This window comes from Penaeus japonicus, unplaced genomic scaffold (genome assembly GCF_977035675.1).
Source record: "Penaeus japonicus unplaced genomic scaffold, GWHDUDI00000001_assembly GWHDUDI00000014, whole genome shotgun sequence".
NCBI lineage: Eukaryota > Metazoa > Arthropoda > Malacostraca > Decapoda > Penaeidae > Penaeus > Penaeus japonicus.
The window spans coordinates 7,978,881-7,991,380 of record NW_028234416.1 but is presented as its reverse complement, the minus strand read 5'-3'; the positions used below and the strand labels follow the sequence as shown (position 1 = coordinate 7,991,380).

Genomic DNA, 12,500 nt, shown 5'->3' with positions numbered 1-12,500 from the left:
ACACACACGTACACACACATACACACACACACAAAACCATTCCAGTATCAAAACATTCTCCTAAACACACACACACACACACACACACACACACACACACACACACACACACACAACCACTCCACAATCTCTATGTTTCCCCAAAGATATAAAATAACTCAATCCATCTCCTTTCTCCATTGCAGAACATGTCGGCTTTGCAACTTGCAGCCGAGGGGAGGGACTACCTCATGTGGTGTCCCGATCAAGAGTTCGATCATGCAGTCGCCGCTCTGGACATCCGGGTAAGTGTGTTGCAGCCGAGGAGGGACGACCTCATGTGGTGTCCCCGATCAAAGAATTCGATCATGCATGCCGCTCTGGACAAGCAGTTGCCGCTCTGGACATCCGGGTAAGTGTGTTGCAGGTTTTTCCTTCATTTTCGAAGGGTACTTCGGACTCTCGCATTTTCTCTTCTCTAACATTTTCGTTATCTTTGATTTTCGTTTTTTTTCTCTCTTTCTTTCTCTCTCTCTCTCTCGTTGTCTATCTATCTCTTTATCTTTCTCTTTCTCTCTCTCTCTCTCTCTCTCTCTCTCTCTCTCTCTCTCTCTCTCTCTCTCTCTCTCTCTATCTCTTCTCTTTCTTTTCTACTCTCTCTCTCTCTCTCCTCTCGCTCTCATCTCCCCTCCTCGTTGCTAGAGTAGGGGGGGGGGGGTGGGGAGGGTGCGGCCTTCTCTCTCATCTCCTCCTCTCTCTCTCTCGCTCATCTCTTCTCTCACACTCTCTCTCTCTCTCTCTCTCTCTCTCTCCTCTCCTCCTCTCTCTTCTCTCACTCTCCCCTTTCTTTTCGTTACTTTTGATTTCGTTTTTTCCTCCTCTTCATAGCTTTTGTCTTGTCCTCTCTCTCTCGTTAGCTATCTCTCTCTCTATCTATCTATCTATCTTTCTCTCTCTCTCTCTCTCTCTCTCTCTCTCTCTTTCTCTCTCTCTCTCTCTCTCTCTCTCTCTCTCTCTCTCTCTTTTTCTCAACCACTCTCATTCTCTCTCTCCGCTCTCTCACTTCCTTCTCTTCTCACCATCCCTCTTCCTTCCCCAGCTTTCCATCTCTCTCTCTCTCTCTTTCTCTCTTAGGTTTTTGTCGTTGTCCTAATCATCAAATGTCATTAGTTTTCATTTAATTTATCTTCATAATTGTTTTACTCATTTGATAAAAAAAGAAAACTAAATTCAGTAAATAGAAATACGTTTTATTCAACAACCGCTTAAGCAACCGGCCTCCTTGAATACGGTCTATAACAACTCCGTTTAATGGGAACGGCCACTTTATTAGAGAAGTTTTGCGGTCAAGTTTGAATATAAACTCGTAAGCACTAATTAGGTTCTTCAAGACGTGAGCAATCGCCTTCTCCTTAGGTTCTTCAAGACGTGAACAATCACCTTCTCCTTGTAAATGAAGACCTTGAATTAGAATTTAAAAAAAGTTGAGATTCAAATTAATATCCGTATTTCAACATGGTTTTAACGCCGTTAAAATCTACGGGAACTGATCACCTAATTTCGAAATATTTTGCAACTTGATGAGACAGAAAAGGCATAGTATGTAATTTTAATAGAATTGTCTTGTAATTTTTATAATGGATGTGTGGAAATAAACATGAATATAAGAGGAGAAACAAAGCAATTCAGTTAATGAATAAAATTATATAAAAGCCCAGTTAATTTGCATATTCATTAACTGATTTATGAGGTTGTCACGAGTACGTTTAACACATGCATATTTCTACATAAGATTTACAGCATGTGCGTGTGTGTGTGTGTGTGTGTGTGTAAAAGCCCAGTTAATTTGCATATTCATTAACTGATTTATGAGGTTGTCACGAGTACGTTTAACACATGTATGCACATGTGTGTTTGTACATCTACAAAAGATTCGTACAGCATACAGCTGCGGGTGTGTGCGGGTGTGTGTTGTGTGCATATGTTCTAAGTCTAATGTGTGCATACATGTGTGTGCCATTAATGTGTTTAGGACGTGATTGTCATACAAAAGAAAAAGAAAAATGAAATAAGCAAAAACGAATAACACATACTAAGGGAAATAAACCTCTTATAGCAAGCCTGAAGATATTTCTCACGGCTTTTTTTTTCTACTTTTTTCTGCTTTTCTTGATTTCCTATTTCTTTCTTCTTCTTTTTTCTTCCTCTACTTAACATTTATTTCTATCATTGCTGTTGTTAGTTCTATTAGTATGATCATTATTTTGTTATCGTTATCAGTAGTAGAGTTGTCATCAGCGTCACTAATATGATTGTCATTATTAATATTACTTTTAGTACTATTACCACTATGGTGAACATTTGTTGATGTTATTTTATCATCATTGCCATTATCTTTGTTGATGTCTTAGTATCTTTATGTTTATCATTATCTTATAATAATTGTATTTGTCTTACTATCGTATCTATATGTCATTATCATCATGATCAATCTAATTCATAATGTTCATACATTTCCTGAATTCATACAAACAACAATAAAGAAATGAATTAAAATGTATTTGAAAAAAAGGGAGAACTAAAAAAAGAAAAAAAATGAAAGAAATGAATAAAAAGGGAATGATTTATAATGAGAATTCAATGATAAAGAAAAGAATAAAACGAATTTTAAGAAACGACATGACAGGAGAGAGATATAGGCCTACCTACCACGGCACTGTCACCTCGAAGCATCTCTTTGGCCTCAACAAAAAGCAATTTTCTCATTTAGACGCGTTGTTATTACCACCATTAACCTGGTCTTTTGTCATATGCGAAGTGGGTTAGGTGTGCATCCTTGTTTTTTTTCTTTGTTTGTTTGTTTGAATGTTTGTTTCGGTCTTTTTTTCGTTTCTCTTTTTTTTCTCTCTCTTTTTTTTTTTTTTTTGTTGTATTCACTTTCTTAATCTTTCTGTTCATTTATTGATATGCCAATTTGTGTATTGATCTATGTATTTCGGTGTCTTATTCTCTCTCTCGCTCTCTTTTTTCTCTCTTTCTTTCTTTCTCTTTCTCTCTCTCCCTCTCTCTTTCTCTCTCTCTTTCTTTCTCTTTTTCTCTTTCTCTCTTTATCTCTCTCTCTCTCTCTTTCTCTCTCCCTACCTTTCTCTCTCTCTCTCTCTCTACCTTTCTCTCTCTCTCTCTCTCTCTCTCTCTCTCTCTCTCTCTCTCTCTCTCTCTCTCTCTCTCTCTCTCTCTCTCTCTCTCTCTCTCTCTCTCTCTCTCTCTCTCTCTCTCTCTCTCTCTCTCTCTCTCTCTCTCTCTCTCTTTCTTCTACCCAAGACCCACATAGGCATACCATTAATTTTCCCTCAATTTCACCGTAAACTGCCACTTCCGGCCAAACCCCAGGCCTAACCCGCCACCAATTTCACACTCAATTTATTTAATCTTCTACGCACGTGATTGTGTTTACGTGTTTTCGATTTGTTTGTGTAAGCGACCGGTTGCTGATATCTGTGACGTCACACTTTCTCCAAGGTGGAGTCTCGTTATTATTTTCTTTTTTTTTAGAAATTAGTATAATGCAAGATTGATAAATTGTCTTGGAATTTGAGATAAAAAAAAAAAAAAAAGTTTTATGAGATGATTCGTGAGGAAGAGGGATACAAAAAGAGATACAACGAAATAGAGAGATATAATGGAATAGAGAGAAAGAGAGAGATAAGGACAGAGAGAGAGAGAAAGAGAGAGAGAGAGAGAGAGAGAGAGAGAGAGAGAGAGAGAGAGAGAGAGAGAGAGAGAGAGAGAGAGAGAGAGAGAGAGAGAGAGAGAGAGAGAGAGAGAGAAGGAAAAACAAGGATAAATAGAGATAGAAAGAGACAGAAAGAAAGAAATATAAAGAGAGTCTAACAACAATAATTTAAGACAAGCAAACAAAGAAAACGGAAATAGAGGAAAGGGTAATATACCCAGAAACTCACACCACTCCCTCCCTCTCCTCTTTCTGCCCCCCCCCCACCCCCCCTTCACCTAAATCCTAATGCCAACCTCCTACTGGGAATACAAGGTTTCTGGGCGACATCGGCATTCCAGATTTTCAGATTTCAGATTTCTTTCTTACAAGATTTCCTACGAGACTGGCGGTGTGTTTGTCTTCAAGGAGTTTGAATAGAGTGAAATCTTCTTACTCTTTGTGTACGAGTGGGTGGGAGTATGTGTGTGTGTGTGTGTGTGTGTGTGTGTGTGTGTGTGTGTGTGTGTGTGTGTGTGTGTGTGTGTGTGTGTGTTTGTGTGTGTGTTTATGAATTATTCTCAAGGATAATTGTTTAATTTGAATAATTTCTTAACCATGGGCTCAATAGCGTTAATATATTATGCTAAAAGGAAAAATGTTATGTTTGTAATACAGTAATGGAAGAACAGCGAGAATTTTCATATTGATAATTCTATTCGTTATAACAACAAAAAAGGTAATTCTAATAAGAATGAAAATGAGGACAATATCATTAATGATAATGATAATACTAATTATAACAATAATGATAATGATAATGTTTATATTGATAATGATAATAATGATAAAAATGATGATAATGGTAATGACAGTAACAATAATGATCATTATAATGATGATAACGATAACAATAACTATGATAATAATTATAATGATAACAGAAATAATGATGACAATTATAACAGTATAATGAAAATAAGAAGAATTCTGATAACAGTGAAAACAAAATCTACAGAATAAAATAAGATCCAAGTAACCATTTTCAGATTTTTTGAAGAAACCTTCCTTCACTCACGATGTTCATTTGTTCGCAATCCTCGCTTTCTTGTGTTAAGAACATAGTATCTAATTCGTTAACGCTTACAGTAAATACGCTATTTATCTATAACAGATACATCACAATCTACCACATAAATCACAAATATTCATCAAGAATAATCGGGAAAAAAAATTGAAGAAAATAGGTATAGCTAGAAAACAAGAATAGAGAAATGATAAAGAATAGGTAGAGCCGAGCCGGCACGCCCCTCTTTCGGACTAGCATAATGGCGGCCACAATATCACCGATTGTCTGTCATGGCGCTCAAAAATGGCCCGTAATTCTTTCTAACCTTGACTTTCTCTCCGTGGCGATTGTCTCATTCTCTTCTTTTTGTTTTTTTTTTGTTTTTTGTTTTTGTTTTTACTGTTGTTTATGGTTTACAGTTACTGTAGAGAGTTTTGTTTTCGTGGTAAGAAATATACTGTGGTTAGGATGTAACGGTTTTTTTTTTAAACTTGGTCGGATTTGAGACGGATTATAAAGTTTTCAAGAATATTAACAAATAAAAGGAAAGATAAGAGGAAATACACAAATTGTTCAAAAGAATAATAGAGAAAGACTATACGATTCTTCTCGAACTTATTTGATGCAACTTCTAATATTTCTGCCCTTTGAGAAATATCTTTGTGTGTGCGCATTTATCTTACGCTTTTGTGTGCGTGTGGTATTCGTGTCTGTGTGTATGTACATATCTATTTGAATGAGCTTGTGCCTACATGTACCCATCAGTATGAATGAACTTAAACCTACATGTGTCTGTATCTATGTCTGTTTCTCAGTGTGTGCGTGAAGCGACCTCACCCCATGTGTGTAAGCGCCCCCGTCGGCCTCTCTGATGGGCTTTTGTCAGTCACGAGAATGCGAAGGAGTGAGTGTGGGAAGCCTTGTTGTTCAAGATGCTCGGGTTCCTTATGGGTTCCTTGGGCGTGAACACAGAGGGAAGAGGTTGTTCAGCGGTGTTCAGAATCATGAGTGTTTATTGTCTTCTCTCTTCTTTTTTTTTTTAATCGGTTTGGCAGTTTTGAAGAGATAACTGTCATTTTGGGTGTGTTTTATGGCTCCGTTGTTTTGGGGTGGAGTAATTGTTTTGTCTGTTTTCATTGCATTACTTGTTTCTTAAGTGAGAGAGAGAAAGAGAGAGAGAGAGAGAGAGAGAGAGAGAGAGAGAGAGAGAGAGAGAGAGAGAGAGAGAGAGAGAGAGAGAGAGAGAGAGAGAGAGAGAGAGAGAGAGAGAGAGAGAGAGAGAGAGAATGACAGAGAGCGAAAGATATAAAGAGAGGACGAAAGAGAGAGTGAGAGCGAAAGATAGAGAGAGAAGACGAAAGAGAGACAGAGAGAGTGAGAGAGAGGACGAAAGAGAGACAGAGAAAGAGAGAGCGAAAGATAGAGAGAGAGGACGAAAGAGAGACAGAGAGAACGACAAAAAAAACAGTGAATAAGAGAGAGAGAGACTGTGCGATCCTTCCCGTTCTTCACACACAAGAATCGAAAGTTCTGGAGGCTTTGACCCCCCTCCCCCCCTTCTTCCTTCGTCTCCATCAGAGGTCAAGGGAGGTCATACCAGAGCATCAACCTCCAACCCTTCCTCACAGATAAACCTGCTACGAATCCGTCGACCATAATGTTTACATTTCTTATCTCTGTTATCTGTAGGGGCAGAGATTAGCATAGACGAATAGTGATATAGTTGTAAAAGAGAGAAAATAAAATCATACCTTAAGAAGGCCAGTTTTAATTTCTTTTGGATGTTTAAATAGCAACCTTGACTTATATGAATATGTATATTAGATGTATATAACACTACGTTTCTTAACAAAAACAAAACACGAACGACAAACGAACGAAGAAGAAGAAAAGATAAAACAAAATAGTGACTGGAATAAGGAAAAAATTGAGATTTGAAAAAAAAAAGACGATTAAAAAAATCCTCTTTGGTTTTCCTACCTGAAAAAAAGTGTTTACATTCCAAAAGTTACGGATTTTATTTTTCGTACGATTTTCTTTTTATTGTCTCCTCTGACAACTACACACTCGTTCCCATATCCATAATCTCGGACGCACGCATACGCCACTGTAATCATCTCGACCACCTGTAGACACCACCAGCTGATATACTTACTCCTCGACCACCTGTAGGCACCACCAGCTGATATACTTACTCCTCGACCACCTGTAGACACCACCAGCTGATATACTTACTCCTCGACCACCTGTAGATACCACCAGCTGATATACTTACTCCTCGACCACCTGTAGACACCACCAGCTGATATACTTACTCCTCGACCACCTGTAGACACCACCAGCTGATATACTTACTCCTCGACCACCTGTAGATACCACCAGCTGATATACTTACTCCTCGACCACCTGTAGATACCACCAGCTGATATACTTACTCCTCGACTACCTGTAGACACCACCAGCTGATATACTTACTCCTCGACCACCTGTAGACACCACCAGCTGATCTGTAATCTCCTCGACCATCTGTATACCCTACCAGCTGACCTGTATTATTCTCAACTACTTCCACACGCCACCAGCTGATCTGTAATGTATACCCTACCAGCTGACCTGTATTATTCTCAACTACTTCCACACGCCACCAGCTGATCTGTATTGTTCTCGATTTCCTGCATACGTCACGAGCTGACCCATAACCATCTGGTCTGCGTAAAAAGAAAAGAAAGTTCAGGTCAATAAGTTCAGCTAGAACTCCTCACTTCGTTTGACTTCGTTTTACTTTTTGTTTTTGGTTTTTATTTTTATTTTTATTTTTTTTCATTTTTTAATCTTATTTATTTATTTATTCATTCATTTATTTATTTTTTTACTTCGGTTGTTATTCATGGTTCAATGTTTTCTTTAAGCTGTACTCATTTCCTCTCTCTCTCTCTCTCTCTCTCTCTCTCTCTCTCTCTCTCTCTCTCTCTCTCTCTCTCTCTCTCTCTCTCTCTCTCTCTCTCTTCTCTCTCTCTCTCTCTCTCTCTCTCTCTCTCTCTCTCTATCTATCTATCTATCTATCTATCTATCTATCTCTTTCTCGCAATACTACTGGCAAAAGGAGAAAGAGAGGGTGGGGGGGTAGACAGACAGAAACAGAAAGAGAGACAGAGAGAGAGAGAAGAATAGACAAACACAGAGACAGAAAGAGAGACAGAGACAGAAAGAGAGACAGAGACAGACAGATAAAGAGAGAGAACGTGACAAGTGTAAAGAAGTAAAAAAATGGAGAAATAACGGCAGAGAGAGAAAAACACCGAAAGAGTGAGAGTATAACCTTGACAACTCAAGCTGGTGTCGCCCGGGGGCAGTATTACCAGCTGGGTTATGACGTCACCATAAAATTGCCTGATCGATACATGAGTTTAAGGTAAGACAGAGACAGAGCCAGAGGCAGAGAGAGAGACTGAGAGAGAGAGAGAGAGAGAGAGAGAGAGAGAGAGAGAGAGAGAGAGAGAGAGAGAGAGAGAGAGAGAGAGAGAGAGAGAGAGAGAAAGGAGAGAAGAGAGAGAAAGAGAAAGAGAGAGAGAGAGAGAGAGAGAGAGAGAGAGAGAGAGAGAGAGAGAGAGAGAGAGAGAGAGAAAGAGAGACTGAGGCAGAAACAGAGACAGAGGCAGAATGTGGCAGAGACAGAGAAATTAAACACAGATAATCGGAAGAAACACGAAATGATAAGAAATTAATAACAATAATGATTGAACGCAAGAAATTCAAGACACGGCAGCATTTATCGTCAAAATACTATGTTGCAATCAATGCAATGCGTTGAGGTAAACGTGAAGGAAAAAAATATAGTGTTCTAAAAATACCTGACCTACTGTTGTTAGAAGTGTCATGAAGCTGACATGCATATCTTTGCACCTGCCGGAAATCACGGCTGTCAAATGTCATTAAATACGCAGGTGTTTTCGAAATCGTGAGTCAAGTCTTCAGGCTCTATATATTCTTCTTTAGTATTATCTTTATTACTGGTATTATCATCTGTAATTGTGTGAATCATGTGATTTGTCTTTTTTTCTTCTATTTTTTTCATGTAATATTTTATTGTTTCTTACGATCTTCTGTGCCTTTCACATCACCTGTTTCTTATTCTTATTCTCCTTTATCTTCTTCGTCTTCTTCGTCGTCGTCATCTTTTTCTTCTTCTTCATTTTCTTCTTTCTCTTCCTCCTCTTCTCCTTCCTGTTCCTCTTATCATTTTCCCTCATTTTTTTTTTTTTTGCATGTAGGCTTTAAAATGTTCGCTATCATATAACGCCTCCATAAAAAAAAAAAAAAAAAAAAAAAAAAAAAAAGTCAGATGAAAGAACAAACAAACAAAGATAGATTGTCCTCGATATCTCCTCTTCGTAACAATCTCTAAAATTTCTACATTTCTAGAACAATAACAATATCAATACAAAAACACTTTACGAAAAAAACATTAGGAAAACAAACACACACACAGAAAAAAACAACAACATAGAAGTGGTCAAAATGGAGTGTGTGAAGGTATTTTATATAAAGCAAGCCACTGCATGCATCAGCGTTCGGGTAAGCACTGCATGCACGCGCCTTCCTTATCTATCTCTTCGGTCGTTGAGCTGCGGCGCCGCGGTAACAATTACAGGAAACAGCTGCTGTATTTTTTTTTTTTTTTTGGTGGGGGGGGGGGTGGTTTGAATAAAATTTTCTGGATTTAAGTTCTTTATCTTCGTTTGTTTTATTTCGATGTATTGGGGGAACGCTCTCTCTCTTTTTCTTTCTCTTTCTCTCTCTCTCTCCCTCTCTCTCTCTCTCTCTCTCTCTCTCTCTCTCTCTCTCTCTCTCTCTCTCTCTCTTCTCTCTCTCTCTCTCTCTCTCTTCTTCTCTCTATAAATATATATATATATATATATCTATATATATCTATCTATATATATATTATATGTCTCTGTGTGTGTGTGTTGTGTGTGTGTGTGTATGTATATATATATATATATATATATATATATATATATATATATATATATATATATATATATATACATACACATATATACATATATACATATACAGTATATATGTGTGTGTGTGTGTATGTGTGTGTGTGTGTGTGTGTGTGTGTGTGTGAGTGTGTGTATGTATGTATATGCGTATACACACACACACACACACATATACACACGAGGGAGAAACGAGAAATGGGAGAAGACATGCACAGAGAAGAGAGGGAGACGGGAGGAAGGAGGAGATAGGTATGGAGACGAAAGGAGAAGAGGGGGAGAAGTGGAGAAAAGAGGGAGATCGAGAGTGGGTGGGGGAGAAGAGGGGAGAGGAACGGGGGTAGGTCGTGTGACACACATGACTGACCCTGGGGAGTGAGGGAGAAAGGGAAACGGTGCTATGTAAGGATTCCGTGGACTCTCTTTTTGTACTTCGTTTCCCCTCATATCTAGTTTCTAATTTGTCCTCGGATGTTTTTTTTTTCTTCTTTTACTTTTTCTTTCTTTCTTTCTGTTTTGTTTTGCTAAGGGGTGAAGATGGCGGATATATACATCAAAGCCAACACGCGTTCATGCGCATACACACATATGTGCACATACACATTCGTACACAAACACGAACACACACAGACACACACACACACACACACACACACACACACACACACACACACACACACGAATCCATAGCATGCACTAGCGTTAGGAAACAAGTACCGTTCATTGTTTTTCTTCGTATATGTGTCAAGGCTAAGATGCAGCTGTATGGTATATCTTCTATACAACTTAATGATGAGACGATTAAACTAACAATCTTGGATTTGCGGATATTATTTATATAGATGGATGTATAAGATTATTCAAAATTGGTTTATTTACATTTTTTTTTTTTTTTTTTGTATCTTTCTCTTCTTGGTCATTGTTTGTTGTTGTTTTTCCTTTATTGTTTTATATCCTTTCCACATCATATTTGTTCGTATATTTTCTATTTTCTTTCTTTCCTTCACATAAAATTTTATTCTCCTATATTTTCTTGCATTCTCTTCCTCCCCTCGCCCCTCTCTAACATCCTACAACGGTACCGTAGCACCGGTAGCTTAGCGATCAAGAGCAATTATGTGCTTTTTATATAAATAGATAAAGATAGAGTGAGCGAGGAAGGTAGGGAAGAAGGGAGGGAGAAAGAAGGAGGGAAGGAGGGAGAAAGAGGAAGACATAGTTGTTACAAGAGAGAGAAAATGTATATATACATATATGTATATATATATATATATATATATATATATATATATATATATATATATATATACATATATACATATATATGCATATATATGTATATATATATATATATATATATATATATGTATATATCTATCTATCTATCTATCTATCTATCTATCTATCTATATATATATATATATATATATATATATATATATATATATATATATATATAGAGAGAGAGAGAGAGAGAGAGAGAGACAGATGTATCCTATTATCCCTTTTAAAGAGTGTGCTGTGAAAGGTGTGACCCCCCCCACCCCATCATCCCACCCAGCCCGGTAGAGGACTACGCCCATCTCGCTTCTACGCCGGCCTCGTTCACGTTCACTCGGCGTACCCCAAACCTGATTCCCTCTCCTCTCATCTCCCTCTCTCCCCTCCCATTTCCTCTTCTATCTCCCCTCTCTCATCTCCCTCTTTCACATCCCATATTCCTCTCCCCTCTCCCCTTCCCTCCTATCTCCCTCTCTCCCCTCCCCACTCCACCCTTTCCCTCCCCTCCTCTCTCCCCTCCCCACCCCACCCCTCCCCTCCCTTCTTCTCTCTCCTACCCTCCCGTCCTCTCTCCTCTCCCCTCACCACCCCATCCCTCCCCCCCACTCCATTCCCCCCCCTCCTCCTCTCTCTCCTCCCATCCCCTCCTCTCTCCCCTCCCATCGCCTCCCCCCACCCCTCCCGTCCCCTCCCCACTCCACCCTCACGTCCCCTCCCCTCCCCCCACCCCCTCTACTCCATCTCCCCCGCCTACAACGACAAATCTCCCTACACGAGGTCGCGTCCTTAGCCCCAGAGCCGTGTTGACGAGATAAGAAAAACAATAAAATAAATACATTCGGTCGTTCATTTCTTTATTGTTTGTTTTGCTGTTGTTCTCTTGTTCTTTTCACATCTGATTTGTTTATTTATGTTTTGTTGTGTAATGGTGATGATGGTAATAATGATGTTAACAACAACAACAACTACAATACTGGTATATGATTATATGACTGTTATTGTTATTATCATTATCATTATCATTAGTATCATCATTATTATCATTACTATCATTGTTATCATTACTACATTATTATCATCATTGTTATTATCATCATAAGTATTACCATCGTCATTAGCATTATAATTGTTATCCTTATCAACATTATCATTATCATTAACATCATCATTACTATCGTTTTTTATAATAATCATCATTATCTATCGTTATCATTATTATTATCATTACTATCATCCTTAGTAGCAGCAGTGTTAGCACTTTTATTGTTATCAATATCGACATTATCATTGCATCATAACATTTTCATCCTCATTAACATCCTCATCCTTATAATTCTCGCAATTAGTGACTGTAGACGGATGTAAATACGGACGATCCTTTGCAATATGCAATGTGTTTTATGATGTATCTCTTGTACGTAGGATGCAAGGAATGAAGACTGCTAACATATGC

General features: G+C 38.3%; 1 protein-coding gene across 4 annotated transcripts in view; it reads left to right on the top strand.

Annotated features, from left to right (window-relative positions):
• The window catches only part of LOC122264288 (uncharacterized), a 459,197-nt gene that overhangs the window by 232,643 nt on the left and 214,054 nt on the right, over positions 1-12,500 (top strand). For all 4 annotated transcript variants that reach the window (XM_086543877.1, XM_086543878.1, XM_086543876.1 and 1 more), the window contains one exon: positions 186-284. In XM_086543877.1, the coding sequence (XP_086400003.1) occupies positions 186-284 (99 nt within the window). The remainder of the gene's footprint in view (positions 1-185; positions 285-12,500) is intronic.